Here is an 18,644-nt window from a genome sequence, read left to right as displayed (position 1 = left end):
AAACTGAGGTGATTTTAATGGGTCATTTGATAATTTCAAAACAACTAATTTCACAGATCAGTACTTGTATTGCAAAAACACATGACTATGTTTTGACATGGCTATAATTAGACTTGTCTTCTGGAGGAGTCTTAAATAAAGGGAGAGGTCATTTTGGGTCACTTCATTGGCATGCGAGGGCGAATGGGCGTCATCAATGTGCTGACAACTCCCTAAAGGTATGCTCCCCAGGCCAGATGAGATGCACCTGCACCAACCAGGCGGACAACGAGCACAAATAAGCGTGACACGCATTTCTCTGTGAACGAGGCTGAAGCTGCGTAAAAAGCTGTGCGTAGCCTGGTGCGTTTTTCTGAGCGGCTCGTACAGAGAAAACTGAAACCCTGGGTCCGCATCGTGTCAGGTAAGTGGATGAGTGACAGCAACAGTTGTGTGGGAAGCTTTTCACGGACACGTCTGTATGCAGTGTTCAGTTTTACAAAGCTGACAGTGAACATAACATGGCATCGGTGTCCACATGGAGAAGAGGTGCAGAAATAGGCCTTTATATTGTGATGAAACAGGCTCTTCAAACGTTGAACTGAAGATTCTCACGAGTGTATGAAGGATTCACTTCAGTGGCATTACACAGCTGCTCTCCTTGTCAGACCAGTTTTCTTGCAGTGATACTGACTTCCCCCTGTGGTGCAGCCTGATCCCTGGTAAATGTTCAGCTGTGAACAGAAGAGTCTCCTCATTCAGTTTTTGTGTTGCACCACACTTAAGAGAATACATTCTGACAACTAAAGCACGGTGGGGCAGATCTGATTTATTTCTTTTATTTGTATTTCTTTTCTTTTCTTTTTTCTCCATTTCTTTAAAACCAAATAGAGAACCAGAAGAGATGGACCAAGGATCCAGCCGGTCAGGGCTGGGCAGTGATGATATTACAGATGAGACAACGTCCTTGGTGGATGAGAGGTGGAGCTCTGATGAAGATGAGGTAAAAAGAAGGGGGGAAAACACTATTAGTATGCTCAAAGTAAATGAAATGAAATGAAGTGTTCAGCATGTTCACCTGAAGTGACTGTGCAGCTTATCTTAACCATAAAGTTCTAATTCAACTTAATCAAACTAAACCAAGCGTGGAAAATCTTTCACTGCTCTCAAAGGGATTGAATTAATTACAACATGTTTCACCTAAACAAGTGTGATTGCTTTCTCTGACGCAAATCTCTCAAGGATAATAATGCTGTTTATCATTTGCCCAAACTCACTAGAGGTCTTTCTCACTAATTTATTCTCCTGTTGCTGTAATTTATCAAAGATCTTTGTGTAATTAAGACATTCAAACAGCAGCAAATGAATATCAACAGCTCACCAACGGAAGAAAATGGAAAACCTGAACACTGCACATATTTTTTTTTGTATTACTAATATTAGAATCTCATCCATCAGAGCTCTGATCCTCAGGGTCTGTGCCTGGCGGCACCCCAGACTCCTGTGGCAAACTACAGACAGAGGCTTGATGAGTTTAAGAAGCTTTTCAAGGAACTACCAGAGTCAGAGAAACTCATTGTGGGTGAGTTCAATAGCTGCTTCTTTTACAGAGCCAGCTTTTCTGTTAAATAGGCAAAATGTAAATGAGCCATGTTTCATCCCAAACTGTAAACCAATGTATTATTATTATTATTATTATTATTATTATTATTATTATCATTATCATTATTGCTGTTGCATTGTCTCACCACAGAGACTTGTCTTCACATACAGCATGTTAAAGAACTCCTCAGGTGCACCTATATTTGCAGCCTGATCATCTCTCCCTATACATTTCTCTTTAGACTACCCATGTGCCCTCCAGAGGGACATCCTCCTTCAGGGTCGCCTCTACCTTTCAGAGAACTGTCTATGTTTCTACAGTAATGTGTTTCGGGGTACTAAGGTAATTGCCAGATGTGCGGAGGAGTCACAGATGCACTTTGTAACTATGACTGAATGTGTATGTAGCAGCATCTCACAGAAAAAGGACAAATGTATACTTCACTTTCAAGCAGACACTTGGAGAGCACTCAGAGGATATCTAGTGTCAGAAATGTCTCATAATGTTGAGGAAAATGTGAAAAAACTCCTGAATTTACACCTTGATGCAGTTCTGCTCCAATATAAATGTCCTTCTTTGGCAGACAACCTATGATTGAATTTTTATAAGAAGTTGTTTGGTAGTACTTACATGCTGCTGCACAACATTTTTAATATAATTTTTCAAGTATCATCAAGTATCTTTGCTTTGATTATTGCAATGATTGTTGCAGCAGGGTTGATATTTCTTTCTTATACGTCTGTTCTGGAAATTTAAAATGGCATAACTTAGATTTATGATTCTCTATGGTGCATTATTGTATTTATCCCAAAGGGGTGACAAGGGGTATTGTTTTTGGTTTGTTTGTTTAACACTCTAGCAGAAAAACTATTCGGTAAATTCATACCAAATTTGGTTTATAGATTTCCAGTGACCCAGAATTGATGCCATTACATTTAAGGAACAGTACATCAAAGTTTCAGTTTTTAATGAATTTTTAGAATCTTTTTTTCCCTCCCCATTTACTTACAATAGGTAAAATTTCACATGTCTGTAGCAGCAAAACTATTGGTTGAATTCATACCAAACTGACTTTATTGATCGTCAGTGACCTAGAACGGCTCTCAAATACATTTTGGCAACAGTAGGTCAAAGTTCAAATTTTTTATGAATTTTTAAAATCTTCCCTTTTACTTAAAATGGGCGAAATATGTGCGAGGGGTGGGGTTTGGGTTTGTTGTCCCTGGCACCACTTGTTTTTATTAAGACTGATCCTGGATTCAAAGCATTGGTGTAAAATATGAGGCAGAGTATAAATGTGACTAGAGTAGTTCATCCTCAACAATGTGAAATGTAATGTACCATATTTTAGGATCTGCTCTTCAATACAAACACAGAACATCTTTGTCCAACTCTTGGCAATCATGTGTAATCATGTGCATCATTCGCATATGACCACAATGTAATGTAACAGTGCTCATTAACTCATCGCTCAAAGCAGTAACTTAAAGCTGAGTCATAAGATTGCACCTTTAAATTTTATGAGCTCTCACAGTTTGTAAAATGTGTATTTCACAGAACTGCTTATATGTTCATCTATATACTACTCCTTTTTACTTTATTTTTCCAGATCATATTAAGTCTTAAAGACATAAAGACAATGACCAGAGAGAAGACGGCTCGACTGATCCCCAATGCCATCCAGATTTGCACCAGCACAGAGAAGGTATTTCCCATGTGAGAACAATCTGTTTGTCACTTGATTCATGTTATTTACCTTCTTCTTTCCCATCAGTTTTTCTTCACTTCCTTCTCAGCGAGGGAGAAAAGCTACCAAGGTGTTTTCCGCATGTGGCAGAACACACTGCTGGACAAAGTAAGGGCCTCATTGTTCAACTCGTACTTCACTCCTCACATGATCTTTGCTTGTACATGATTATTAATAGTCCTTGCTTTGTACCTGCTTAACATGGGTTCATAATCTACTGTCAAATCACATACTAAATATCTCAACCTACTCCCTTTTTTGTTGTCCAAAACCATAAACTGAGTACTAACATGTCTGCGACTGTACCCTGCTGTTTCACAGTACTTATCTAATCGGTCCAGAGTGCATATCCTACTGCCCCCAGCGCACAAACACTGTCTTCATTGGAGGTTATCAGTGCTGTTCTGCTATTGCACGTAGGGTAAAGATTTACACATGAAAGCAGGGTTTGCCTCTGGGTCCAACAGGGAGGGTTTTTGTTTATTCCATATGCTGAGGTGTGTGGGGGATGTAGGTAAAATACACCAACTAGAGATATTAAAGAGTTAACCCTTTCATGCACGAATTATGGGAGCCTTAATCAAGATTTTTTTTTTGATGAGTGTTTTTATTCCTGTTTAGGCAAGAAAAAAACACTGCAATTTAAATTTTTTTATGAACCTATTTTCATGGACTTGCAAAAAAATATCCACTCAGCTGGACACCATGCGTTTAATTTTTGAAGCAAAGAAACATGTATTTACTGGTATACTGCATGACAGCTATGAAATACATATTTTTAATGCTGCTAATCTGATGTTTTGTCACATTTTAACATACTCTAATATTAGTTATTACTCACTTTATGGAGATAATATGGAAAAAAAAAAACTTTTTGTTCAAAAAAACTGTTAATTACAGTCTAATAACAAGGAATTGATTTCCACTCACATGTTACTGTGGATCAGGTTTATCAAGAACAGCAAAGATACAGCAAGGGTATGAATTGCAGTGTATGGGATGATACATAAGCGTCCACTGTGTTAGTTGGTATGGAACTAAAACAATAAAGTCCATGAATATACAAGAGAACAGATTTGAATAGCTGTCCAATGTAGTGACCACTATGCATGAAAAGGTTAAAGTAACTGACACTGCATTGTAAATATTAAAAACAACTGGCAGTGTCAGTATGTAGATCTGGATCCACCATGTTGATGCAACTTTTGGTTCCTCATTATTCATCTCATTTAGTTTTATTTTCATTTCCTCATTTCCATGGCTGCCATATGTACTGGCTCTATATTCACTGGGGTGTAGGTCACCTGGGATTTGAGGCACAAACACCCCTATACAAAAAAAAAAAAAAAAAAAAAAAAAAAAAATCATCTTCAAAAGTTCATCGACCTCTCCAGGTGTGGCCAACGGAGCGTTAGCATGTGTAACCTGCGTCTGAACGCAGAGAGCGCACTTGGCGCTATCTGTTGCGGGCCGCTCACGGTATTAACGCACCAAAAATAAAACAAACGCGCTGAACTGTATGTGAACCGGACTAATGGCAGGTCGAACGAGTTTTTATTAGTGTTTATCGTGGCGTCCATCTGGGCGGTGCACGTCGTTTTAGTGCCCGTGAACGCACTCCAATCCAGGACTTCCTGAATGTGAAGCGGGCGGTGCGTTTACGTTACCAGATCACCGTCCGACAAGGCTCACAGCTGCGCGGAAATGTCCACGGACAAGTAAGTAGAAGGGGGCTACACTTTTCTTAAGATTTTTAAAGGAGTCAACACGGTTCCATATGGTTAAAAACGGCTTAATTTCGCGTCGGAATAAACGACTTATAATAAACCTCACGACTTGAGCGCAAAAGTGAAATATCCCGTTTAGGTTGTATATTTACCTTTTGTGCGCAACTATTATTTTGTCTATTTTTAAAGCTGTTTTGTAACGTTATCCTGGCTGTAGAAATGTAAGCCAAGCATTCTGTTGAGACGGTGGAGAAACTGGTTGTCAGCCATGGAGATCAGGCTGTAAATTACACTGTCATGGCTACATGTTTCTAGGTTACATGCAGCTACTTTATTGTGAATAAACTAAAAATAACCTGCCTGTATGCTTTGTTACTGCGTCCCCATTGGGGCAGAGGAGGACTCATCCCAAACAAGCCTTGCGGTTTCAGCATCTTGTGATTTCTCTGCTTTTCAGCCTCTGACATGCTTAGAGTTATGGCAGATGATCAAACAGCATTATGGGAATGATTTGGGCCTGAGCCATGAAGAGATGGAGAGTTTACAGATATCAACAGACTCAAGCATGCAGACCAGGTAAGCACAATCACACCTGATGCAAATCCTCTCACATGGTTACAGAGCGCTATTATTTGATAGCATCTGTCTGTTATCGCTTTGAAGGTTTCATAGCCCTTATATTTATTTAGTCTATCAGCTTGGTTTTTTTCCCCTTACTTGTAGGGAAATATGTGGTTTTATTTGCAGTTTTACTTGGAGCATTTATTTTCATTCCTTATATTTTTGAGAAAAGCCACTACTTGCAGGAGCTGAAAATGGAAGAATGCAGGAAGGCATATCATCAAGTAGAATTTAACTTTAGAAAGGTTTTAAAGGGTGATATGATGACAGTAGCTGGGAGAATAAGGAGCTGATGAATCATCTCTCATCTCCCTGAAGTATTCAACACAATTGGAAATTAACTATCTTTCACTTGATTATAAATTGGATAGTTGCCAAACTAAATAAGTCTGGACCTGATGAACAAATTTAAAAAATACCAGATGCTATTTGCCTTTTTTTTTTTCTTTTTTGTAAGACAAAGTCAGTAAATCAACTATTTAAGACATGGTGGTTTACTGATTGTTTGTGCAGAATAATTGGTCAAATTGATTAAGTGGTTTTACCTAACATCAAATATGAGTTGTTGAGGGTTCTATATTTCGCAAACCTATTTTATTCTTGTTCAGCATGAGCCATTAATACTGGAGCAAAGTTACCCTGGCTTTACTTCCATTTCTTTTTCATCAAATTCTCTTTATTTCAGTTAACAAAATACATGTTTGGTTGCTGGTTTTTCTTACTATAATAATTGTGGTTTGCAGTCTGACATCGAGGACTGGAGGTGATGACAGCCTCGGTCGCCTGGAGCGCACCCCCTCTCTTCGACTCCCTGGGGTAGACCAAGGGCCCTTAGAGGCATCCACGCCTCAAACAGAGGACCTGCCCTCCCCAATTGGCTCACAAAGCTCCACGTCTCCCAATGTGGTATGAATAGTACTGTGATAACATGGTGGGTTCTGTCCATGTCTAAACCCTGACAGTGCTGACTATTATTTTTTTATTCTTTCCCAAACAGGATGACATTCGTAACACCCCATCTCAACGGCGTAGTCCTGCTCCCTCCCTTGAACGTCTCATTCCAGAACGAGTTTCCAAACGTTCCACACTTTCTCTTGACCTCAACGCCAATGAGAATGGTATTTCAGAGCAGAGTGGTTCAGAGAGCACTGAAGAAGGTGAGAAAAGGCTCATCCCAGGTTTTGAAGGATGCTGGATTTGGCGCATTTAGACTTCTTATGGTTTAATGTTCTTCTCTTCTTCAGTGGAGGACAGAGTGGGTCTGTCCCAGGTGCCCGGACGCCTCTATCTGAACAAGGTCTTCCACATCAGCGCTAATAAAATGTTTGAGCTGCTCTTCACAGACTCCAGCTTCATCCGCAGGTTCATGAACGTCAGGAAGATGACCAGTTAGTGCTCTTCTCATCCATTTTTTTGAGTCCATTTATCATCCAGTTTGAGCCAGTGGCAGCTCTAATGTGTCATATCATTCCTCCTTTGTGCTATCAGATGCCAGCTTTAATACTTGGCAGAAGGACCCATCAGGGCACATGAAGAGAAGCCTCAACTACACAATAACCATCAGCAACCCACTGATTGGAAAGTTCTCCACCGCTACAGAGAACCAGGTGTGTTTACATGTGTGGGACTGGTGTATGTACATGCCTGAATGGATAGATAAACATCTTTTGTATTAATTATGGCTAGCTGCTTATTTGCACTTCATTTACCTGTCAGACGTTGTACAAAGAATCCAGGGAAGGTCAGTATTACCTCGTGGACTCCGAGGTGTACACTCATGACGTCCCCTATCATGATTACTTCTTCACCCAAAACCGATACTACATCATCAGTAACTCCAAGCGCAAGTGTCGACTCAGGTAATAAAGCTTGTGCCTTTTTGAAAAACAGATTTTTGTCTAAATGACTGTGCTTTTAAACGGATGCTTCTGTTGTGCTGCTAGGGTTTACACTGATGTGAAGTATAAGAAGCAGCCATGGGGTCTGGTCAAGTCCTTTATCACTAAAAACTCCTGGAGCGGCATAGAGGATTATTTCCGACAGCTGGGTGAGTAAAGGGACTTGTTCGTGTGCTGTGGAGGCAAAAGAGAGGATTTCACTCTTTTTTTTTTTTTTTTTTTTTTTTTTTCTCCATAGCCTGTGGCTTATTTAATATCTGAGTTGATATGAGCCATTTCCCCCAACGCACATCAGGCTCTGCACCAGTGACTCATAATATTTGGAAATAGTCTTTATGATATTGCCAGGCACAGCTTAATCTTGTTCTTATCAGATATTTTATGTGAGCTTGTTTAAGAAGCTTCAGTGATGATACACATTTTAAGCAATGTTGTCAGTAAAGTAAAGCAGACATGTTTTTCATAGTAACAGTTGTTTGTGTGGTGTTGAGGTAAAACAAACAAAAACCAAATAACCCCCAAAAACTGAACTAAAACGACTAACCGACTCAACATCTTAAATGCCAGGAGAAAGACCTGGCCAGCACCCCTTAAAAGAATCAATATAACAAAATAATACAAAATTAATCAAAGCACAAAATGTCACCAGATAGATCATATTTTCTTATTTTTACTCTTTCATCCCATCTCTGTCCTCACTAATACAGATGTTTTGCAAAACGAACATTTATTTTACATTCCTCTTGTTCACATGTGTATATAGTATTTCAATTCACTAAAATGGAGATTTAAAAAAATCCATCCAAAGTGGATATTATTAAACTCTGGTTGTGTGTATCCATGCAGAAAACAAAGATCACAAAACAATGGTGTCACACTCCAAAACATGCATGTCTGTATTTGCTTTGTGTAATGAATTTGCATCTGAAACATCAAATATTGGTCATACACAGAACTATGCAAACGCTGTAGGCCACAAGTAGATTTGTTGTTTTAGCAAGAGTATAATGTACCTACTCATTTCTCAGTCTCTAATGAGACGCAACTCAAACACAGAACTGTATTAAAAAGAAGAATTTCAGAAAATAACAGAAACCTATAGTATTTGGTGTGATCTTCATTTGTTTGGAACATGTCTTGAACTCTTCTGCGCAGACATTGAGAATTATTGAGTTAATCTTCTAGCGTTTTTATACCAGGTTTCATTCAGCGTATGTCCAATGTTTGTCATTGTTTGTGCTACTTTTTTATCATCAGAACAGAGGAACACACTGAATACAGTTTCCTGTTGAAGCCATGTAAAAACATAGCTAAGGGTGACCTTGCATGCACAGTACTGCATGTGGATAAATCAGTGGATTATCTGCAGTTATCAAAGTCACCACAGATATGTATATGTTATAAATAACTAGCACATTGACCCGTGGGGATCCACGGGTTCTAGATGTAAATGGTCGGTAGTTGTATAGTGCTTTTCCACACTTTTATGGTGCCCAAAAGCCTCATACAAAGCCTCTCATTCACCCATTTATGCACACACTCATACACCAGTAGGTGGCTGCCGCCATGCAAGGTGCTGCCAGGCCCTACTGGGTGCAATTTACAATTTTTCACTGTCTTGCCCAAGGACACTTTGGCATGTGGACAGTAAGAGGCAGGATCCAAACCGCTGACCCTTCGGTCATTGGACAATCCGCTGTGCCAGCTGAGTCACAGCTGCCCTATATATGTGATAGTTTTTATGCTGTTGTGTGTTTGTGCATGCAGTTCTGCATTTGTCCAGCAGTCACCACCAAAGTGTTTTGTATAGCAACGTGATTATAAGGCTATTGTATTCCGAAATTACTAATATCTCCCAAAATATTGGTCCTATCAACTTGCCGTTTTCGCTAGTCTTTTCCTTAACCAAAAATAAATAAGTGTGCCAAACTGCAGCAGGCAGTTCTTTCCAGATTTTGTGTGACTCTGGAGACACACATACACACACAGAGGCCACTTGGCTTATATAATATAGATACACTTCAACAACTCAAATGACAAGTTTGTAACTTGTTGTTGCTGCTCAGTTTGATGACAGACTCTAACAGCCTCTGCATTTGCTACATCCTGTATTATCTAAGGTCCATGGTGTTTACAGTTTATTAAAGTCTGTTAGAAACAATGATGTTTTGGAGCATTTACACCAGGCTTTGGTGATTTTTGCATTCTGATATGTACAGAGAGTTTCTGGGACGGGCATTACTCTTCTTCATATGAGTTATATCTTTGTGATGATACAGAAGCAGAGTTGCTGGAGGAGGAAGCAGAGCTCAACCAAGGAGGCGGAGACTCTGGCAAGATGGGTGGGCTTCGAAGGAGGAGGCGAACATACAGCCGGACTCTACCGGAGCACATGAAGCCCAACAAGCAGTACGGGCCAGACTCAGAACAGCACAGAGATGGTACCAATGGTATGGCTTAGCATTACTTGTATTAGTCTGGAGTCAAAGCCCTCCTTTAATCATTATATAAGAGAGAAAAGTACTCTGCATTGAATAATTTTAGTTCAATATGATGCAGCTACAAATGTATATAACTGTACTATATATCATCAGATACTGTTTAAAACTGAACTATAGGAGTTTAGATGGTTATTGTAAAGCTTTTACTCCATGTTCGCTGATGGTTCCAGGTTTCAACATACTATATCACAACTGACATCAAATGTTTTGTGATGTTTAATATTCCACTGGTATGAAAATCCTTTAAAGTGAGCTTTTTGGTGAGCACAGAAAAACTTCCCGCTGCAAAAAAACAACTTTCCTAGGTCAAAGAAAATTGTAAAAAAATGTCAGTGCAGAGGGATTTTAATTTGTGAAATTCTCAGTATATACAACTGTATATAAAATGACATGTCGCATATGAGGCGTTTTGTCACATTTAAATGGATGTTGGTGCAATAAATATTTGTTGGTCTGTTTAACATGACAGTTGCATCATAAACCTGTGCCTTTTTAATCCTTGTAAATGCTTTGTTTGCTGTTGCTGTGGTAGCCACTGTAACAAAGGCCACTGTAGCTGCTGAAGGTTTAGATGCTAGATAAGTGGATGTCACTGTTGTATATTTAACACACTGACAAAACAGCAACATTCTGGTTTATTCTTGAATAGTTACTGTCATTCTGGTTATACTCAAATTATGTGTTTTCTTTGTATTTTAGGCCCCATAGAAACGAAAGGCCCATATCAATGGAACCTCACCACAATAGTTGCTGGTATGAGTGTGATGTAAGTTAACCACATGCAAACACTCTATGCAACAATACGGTTTGTTATGTGGATTTCATAACATTGTTAAACATGGCCTCATCTTTCTTCACCTTGAAAAATATAGAGAATATAAGTTTAATTGTTTGGAAAGACATCCATTCTTTTGTTTTTCCTCATGTCCTTACAATCCCTTTCAACCTATCTTTTTTTTTTTTTTTATGTCTTTTTCAGTTTGCTCATTTTGACACTGCTGAATCTGGGCTTGTTTTTCAAGTTGTGGGCCATGGAGGATGTAGCCCACCGCATGTACCTGAGCACAAAGCATCGGCTGAGGGAGAGGAGCGAGGCTAGGTTAGGTCATTCACTGCCTTGCAAAATCCAGAATTAGCTGTATAGGAAACAGGAGCTATATCAGTAGCTGCTGTGATCACTCAGAAATTACAAGTCTTGATGTGGGTGTAGAGGGGAAGGGGTTAGTCTTCCTCCACCTTTTCCATGTCTGCAGTGTTCAGACAGCCCACATGCAAGAACACTCATTTCAATGAGTCACAATATTGAAACTGTCTGTCGGCCTCAGTAAGTGGTTATGCAAGTGACACAGTCTTACATCAGTTCTCTTATATTTAGACTTTTTATGCATCTTCTCCTTCCTGTATCATCTTTTGCACATTAAATAGCTGCCTTCTGTTTGTTGTTTAACAGCTTGGCCTCTGAATATGGTCCCAGACAAGGGCCTGGGTACAGGAGCAGAGAAGAGGCACGCTTATTGAAAACTGTACTGCAGGACTCCATCAACCTTTTAGAACAGGTAAGACTGGGATTAAACAAATCCAGATGTAGCTCTTGTAAATCATTGCATATTTTTCTGCACCCTTGAATTTCTCCTCTCCATTTGGTGAACGCAACCCTAATTTTTCTGACTTGAATCTGTATACACTTGGAAAAAAAAATGCATGAGTCACTGTGTGCTTAATTATAATGAAATGTGCAAAGGGCAGCTGTTGTACATTATTGAGTCTCATCAGTCAGTGTTGTAAATGTTTATATTGTACTCTCAGCTGTGAACCAAAGTTGACTTGGACTTCCCAAACAAAGATATGAACACACCAGATAGTTGTCTGTCTTAAGGTCAAGTGCAGATTGACCGAAAAATGAAGTATCCATGAAGGTTACGAGGTGGAAGTAATTTGAATAGACTGTTTTGCATAACATTATGTGCACGGCTAAGCTTCATCCAGGTGTTTTGGATGAGTCTGTAGTGTCTGTACTAGTGTCTCTGTTTTTCTTGTGGATTAGTCATTTTGACAGGAATAAAGCTTAAACTTTATTGCCTTTTTTTAATACGTTATCCATCTGTAGTCAGTTGAAATAAACAGCAGCACAAAGTGAGCTAAAAAGGAAGGAAACATGACTGCTAATCTGTAGTTTGTGGTTCAATGATATTGTGGAACAAGACATGAGGAGAGAAGACTTTATCGGAAAATTCACAACCCACTGCACATATAAAGAAGGAGACTTGATTTTATTTACTCAAAGGTAACTATCCTGAGACTGACTGAATAGTTATCAAGTGCTACATTAGGTGTCACTATTTTATTTTTGTACCCCCCCATCCTTATTTATTGCTCTGACTGATTGCACTAAGCCATGTTTGTTGTTTCAAGAAGTCTTAATTTACTTAGAATTTACAGTAAATAGGTCTCAAGATACTCTGTTTTCTTCAGTGGATACATCAAGTGTCTGTGAAATCAACTCCGGCCATTGCAGTCATTCTCTTTCAGATACCTGTTTAATAACCAGCAGGAGTTCTGTTATATTAATGTATAGATGTCTTTAAGGCATGTGTTGTAGCTGCTCAGTCAGTTCTTTGTTTCTTCACAGCTCCGCAGTTCTCTGATGGTGCTGCAGCAGAATTTCGCTTTGGCCAATCAAACGGCAGCGCCACAGTGATGCTACCACACCTGGAGACCACGGAGCACCTGTCCCCACCTCTGTGCAGCAAAAAAGACACAGCAGCAACAAACTGCCTCTGAGGAACTCTCTGATATCAGTGACATTAACACATCGGCGTCCCCAGACTGTTGACGTGCCATGTGTTGCCAGGAGTTACATGTCCCAAAGCCTTTCATGGGGCATCAGGTGCCAGGATGTTTTTAAAGCTGCAGACTGACTGCTGGAGTACAAAGTTACAGCGGAGTCAGCTGTGCGTGAAGCACTGGCTTTGGATTTCTGTAGGGTGCTACTGTCAGCTCACTTGGCTGGCTTCTTTTTCACTCTTTTCTTAAATAGTGGCATTGGATTGAAACACTTGTCTGATGTGCCTTCCTCTATTTCAGTGAGCCTCATGCCACATTAAATGAAATATGTAAATAATTGTTTTTTTTAATGCAAGGGACATAAATCAATACTATTTAAAGTTTTCTCTTTTACATTTTGCCCATCCTTTTTATGCGTGTGCCTTTTTAAGTTGTCTTTTATTTTATAATCAGGCTAATTTAAGTTGATTTTTTTTTTTTTTTTTTTTTTTTTTTTTTCTTCATTAATTTTCATCCTGTTCCTGTGTTGCTGACATGAATGGCTGCAACTTTGCACACTATAACCATTAAATATTCTCAGAATTTTGTAATACTCTATTTGAGATACATTTTATGTACAGAAAATATTGCTGGTATCATGATTTTCTTTTAAATTTCTAATTAATGTATGGTATATTCAGTTTGACAAGTCTAAGAGCTAATGATAAGAAGCAGAGCTGCCAAACACTGACATGCTGGATTTGTCTAGACTTTGATAACTTTTTAACCTTTTCTTTTTTTTTTGTTGTATGTAGACACAAATTATATAGAAATGTATACATACTTTGGTATGATTTAAAATTGTCATTCCAATAAATGTGTAGGGTTGTTCAATGAATGTACTCTGCTGTGTACTCACACTGTCAACACTTTTGTGATTTACAAAGTTTTGTTTCTTTGGGACACACAAACACACACGCATCACTGTAACTGCATTGAGCCTTATTTGTTTAGAGTGTGGTTGTTGCTCTTGTAATATGAAACCATGCACAATGTTCTCTAGTTATTTGTTTAAATCAACTGTAGATTTGTATTTTTAGCAATGATGTGATGCACTGTTTTAATAAATTATATTTCTTGCCAGGCTTTATTTGTGCTGCTCTTGTTTTTATGGTGACATTATTAGGTGATTCCAAGTATAACTAAGAAACATTTACATTCTCATCCTCACAGTGAGCAACGTCGGCCAACGTCTGTCCGAAGGGGTATTGTAATTGTTTTGTCATCTGTCTCTGTCCATTCAACAACTTAATGGCATTATCTGAATAATGCATTGAGATATCTGCACCAAACGTATACTGTGGATGCATCTTGGCATGGAGCAGAAGCCTATGGAAAATAAGACACCTTGACCTACATTTCCAAGGTCAAATGAAGTCATTACCCCTTTGTTGGGGTGATATGTTTGCTTGAAACGCCCTTGTGTAGTTATATGAGTATTTTCAAATATAAATATAGATGTACAAAGTTTTACACAAAAACAATCTAATCTAAATTGTAGAGCAGTAACTTAGAATCTTACACTATATTTGGACGAAGGGTATTAAAAGTGTGCAGCATGTTATGTTGTTTTGAGGTAACTTGTGAGAGCACAATAAAAATTCTGAAATCATAATGTGAAAATATTAAAGTTAACAGTGGGAAAGAAGTACTGAGTAATTCTAGTTTGTGTGACTTCTATATCTATAACAACAATGAGGGTTAAAGATTAAAAGGTTAAAACTCACTTTATTATCCCCGTATGGAAATTCTGTGCATTTTACCAATCCTGATACACATGCAGTTACTAGCATGACATTCTTATAGAAAATGATGCATTACTGTAGATTAAACTACCCAACATTATGCAAACTAACTAAACTGAGCTTAGCTTTAAACTTGGGTGAAATATATGCATGTAACACATAAATACAGGAGTAATCAGCCGAAAATGTAATGTATATGATAATAAAATTATTTTATTGCACAATGAAATAGGCTACTTTACATCTATTTAGCCTTTGTAGAAACTTTTTTAAATAGTATTACAGATACATATTGCTAACATAACAATAAAAAGGGCCGCTATTAATATTTATACTAGTTGATAACTAGTTATACTTGAAAAATTTGGACATGTCATTTAATCGAGTCCATTTTTTTTTACATCTTTGTATATTAGTAGTATATTGTAGTGTATTTCCTCTTTAATGTTCAGCCAGTGTTTTAAGCCACATTTGAAACAGTTCCTTGTGATCATCTTTTCACAAGATTACATAATAATAATAATAAGAAGAAGAATAAAAATAAGAATTATTATTATTATTATTATTATTATTATTATTATTATTATTATTATTATTATTATTATTAGGGTGGTACTAATAACCTGTTACACTTTAACTTAAACACCTATACTTAAAAATAATATGAATACTTAAAAATAAAATACAGTTTTCCAAAGGCATTGAAGTTTACTTGTAAATAAATAGTTAGTAGGGGCCGCAGGTTCACTGTGCATGCTGGAAACCAAAGCGGAAGACTAAATGGGACTGAAGCCAATGTATCTGTGTCTTTATCCTTTTGTCACAGGTGACATACAAGTCTAATGAGATTCTTTAATTATTGATCAGTGGCTGTTCTTTGTGGTTTATTGTATGTATTATTGACTTCAGTGGGATCTTTTTACCGGTGGAATCAGAGAATTATGTGTAGGTGTGCCAAAATTAAGATTAGGTTACATGTCTGTCTTGTTATGGGGACATGCCAAAAGTTTAATATTTGAGGGAAATCACTGGATGATGGGGTAAATGAATCAGACTCCAGAACAGGGGTGTCAAACATACGGCCCGTGGACCAAAACCAGCCCATTAAGGGATCTGATCTGGGCTGTGGGATGAATTTGTGAAATGCAAAAATGACACAATGAAGATATTAACAATCAAATATGTTAAAATAATTAAGTTCAGGGCCCACATACAGACCAATTTAACCTCAAGTAGGTTGGACTAGAAAAATACTGTCATAATAATCTATAAATAATGACAACTCCAAAGTTGGATGAAATGAAAATGTTTATAATTACAAACAATCCTTTCATAAAAACTTGTGAATAGCCTGAACAAATATGAACAACCTGAACAGTCTTAACTGTTTATCGGGCAAGTGACTATTTTTGGTAATTTCTGCATGCATTACAAGGCAGTGACAGCAACAGTTATAGTGAGGCAACAATCTCAGGTCTAGTGTGGTCTACAGGGTCTGTAAGGTCCACCTCTGCATCAACAGTGAGTGTACCTGCTTTGTTAGGTACCATGAAGTAATGGTACTAATGTAAGGAATAATGTTCAAAGGGATAATGTGGATGTGGACAGGGGTCTGGATCAGCACTTATGTTGGTCTAATGTTCTAAAATACATGATCCTTTCACCTTACATGATTGTAAGGTGAAAGACTGTAATTTTTCTTGTATTTTTCATATTTACTTCATGGATTTTTTTTTTTTTTTTTTTTTGCCACTTATGGGTAAAGAATCAAATATGGTAACTTCATTAACCTTGATTTTCTATATAACAATAAAAATCTTTGAAAATGTTCACAAAAGTAATAGTCTTAAGTCCTCCAATAACACACTGAGGTTGGAATTTCAGAGTATTTCTCTGAGTGCGTCTATAAAAGGTTATGGTAAGTGCAATTTTAAACAATATTCTGCCTGTTACCAAATGTCTTGTGCCTTTGTAGATCCACTGTGATTTGAAGATGTACAAGTACAAGTGTACATGATAAACAGAGGCATAATATTGTTAAAATTGGATTTATTTTTCTTAAGAATTTTCAGGTTCTTCATGGTTGTTCACTTTATTCTCATTTTTACCCCGACCCCCGAAGGGGAGGCAAGGGGTATTGTTTTTGGTTCACCTTGTTTGTTTGTTTGTTAACACTCTAGCACTATTGGTTGAATTTATACCAAATTGGATTATAGATTCCTAGTGACCCAGAATATAAATCATTATGTTTTGGGAAAAGTAGGTCAAAGTTCAAATTTTTAATGAATTTTTTGACACCACCCCCACTTACTTATAATAGGCAAAATTTCAAACATTTGTAGCAACAAAACTATAGGTTGAATTCATACCAAATTTGGTTTATAGATTGCCAGTGACTCAGAATACATGTCATTATATTTTGGGGAAAGTAGGTCAAAGTTCAAATTTTTAATGAATTTTTAAAATCTTTTTTTTCCCCATTTACTTATAATGGGGAAAAAAAATTTCACATACCTATAAAACATCAATTTTGTTTCAATGTACTTCAAACTTGGCACATATATAGAGGCAATTCATATGCTGACATCAGCACATGCATAGACATGATGACATCAGCTGGATGATGCCAAAATAAGCTACAATATGTGCGAGGGGCGGGGTTTGTCGTACCTTGCACCACTTTTTATAATATTATCCTTTGTATTTTGGATGTTTCACTGTAAATCATGTATTTTCCTGTATTTGATTTAGATGTTCACAAAAACTCAAAGTAAACTCAAAGGTTATTATATCAAAATAGAGAAAACTGAAGAAAAAGTATTTCGAGGGGGGTGGGGTTTGTTGTGCCTGGTACCACTTGTTTACAGGATACTTAGATAAAATGTAATTCTCCTTTTTTCACTGTTATCATTTTACTGATCCGGCCCCTTTAGGATCATATTGGGGTGTATGTGACCCCTGAACTAATATGAGTCTACATCAGGGGTCTCAAACATGTGGTCCGGGGGCCAAATGCGGCCCGCCAAAGGCTCCAATCCGGCCCGTGTGATGAATTAGCAAAGTGCAAAAATTCCACAGTCAAGGCTGTAGAATTTATGTTAGTTCAGGTTCCACATACAGACCAATATGATCTCAAGTGAAGTAATAGCAGAATAACCTACAGAATATAATGACTCCATATTTTCTTCTTGGTTTGACGTGAAAAAAATTTTTCATTATGCCTATAAATAATGACAAATAAAAAAAAATAACTTGTGAAAATATTTACATTTATAAATTATCCTATAACAATTGAATGTGAATAACCTGAACAAATATGAACAACCTGAAATGTCTAAAGAAAATTAAGCACAATTTCAACAATTTTATGCCTGTTACTAAGTGTTTAGGGTCTTTGTAGATCCGATCCATAATGCACATGTATAAATAATAAGTTGAGGCATAATATTGTTAAAATTGCACTTATTTTTCTCAAGAAATTTCAGTTTTTCAGGTTATTCACATCTTTTTTGTTTAGATAGTTTATAAAAGTAAGCATTTTCATAATTGAATGGTGTTTTTTGCGCTAAAACAAAGACAACAATTTGGAGTTGTCATTATTTATAGGTTATTATGCTATTATTTTACTGATCTGGCCCACTGTGGATCAAATCTGGCTGAATGTGGCCCCTGAAAGAAAATGAGTTTGACACCCCTGGTCTACATGGTCCAGACTTGTTTTTTTGTTTTTTTTTCTCCAACTTTATTTATCAAAAGGATTCAAAGGATTCAAAGGAGTTTTATTTGTCATTCCATCACAAAGAAGAGAACGACACTGGTTTCTGAGGACCCGTATTTGCCATATGAATAAAATAAATAACTAACAAATAAATGAATACATTAAAAACGACTAAAATTAAGGCTAATTTAAAATCAGTAAAATATACATCTAAAATTAAACTTTAAAATACCTACATAAAAAATAATAGCACATATTTACAACCTAACCTAGCCTATACAC

The 18,644-nt window shown here is 37.4% G+C and overlaps 1 protein-coding gene across 1 annotated transcript; it reads left to right on the top strand.

Moving 5' to 3' along the window:
* The first annotated feature begins 247 nt into the window (after positions 1-247).
* Positions 248-13,985, top strand: gramd1c (GRAM domain containing 1c). The gene is made up of 18 exons (XM_030123878.1): positions 248-403; positions 871-982; positions 1,438-1,561; positions 1,824-1,924; positions 3,192-3,287; positions 3,357-3,437; positions 5,514-5,632; positions 6,421-6,583; positions 6,675-6,834; positions 6,922-7,065; positions 7,166-7,284; positions 7,394-7,536; positions 7,621-7,724; positions 9,855-10,025; positions 10,776-10,842; positions 11,056-11,175; positions 11,527-11,632; positions 12,706-13,985. The coding sequence occupies exons 2-18, from the start codon at positions 884-886 to the stop codon at positions 12,772-12,774; spliced, it is 1,986 nt and encodes a 661-aa protein (XP_029979738.1). The 5' UTR covers positions 248-403; positions 871-883; the 3' UTR covers positions 12,775-13,985.
* Positions 13,986-18,644: the final 4,659 nt, after the last annotated feature.

This window comes from Sphaeramia orbicularis, chromosome 20 (assembly GCF_902148855.1).
Source record: "Sphaeramia orbicularis chromosome 20, fSphaOr1.1, whole genome shotgun sequence".
NCBI lineage: Eukaryota > Metazoa > Chordata > Actinopteri > Kurtiformes > Apogonidae > Sphaeramia > Sphaeramia orbicularis.
Note: the sequence above shows the minus strand (reverse complement) of the source record. Positions and strands in the feature narration are given on the sequence as shown.

Bases quoted from the DNA above. Each gene is read 5' to 3' on its own strand.
- gramd1c (XM_030123878.1), top strand. From the start codon at position 884: ATGGACCAAGGATCCAGCCGGTCAGGGCTGGGCAGTGATGATATTACA. The intron at 5,633-6,420 runs GTAAGCACAATC...TGTGGTTTGCAG, and splicing joins GACTCAAGCATGCAGACCAG to TCTGACATCGAGGACTGGAG. The intron at 7,285-7,393 runs GTGTGTTTACAT...TTTACCTGTCAG, and splicing joins CCACCGCTACAGAGAACCAG to ACGTTGTACAAAGAATCCAG.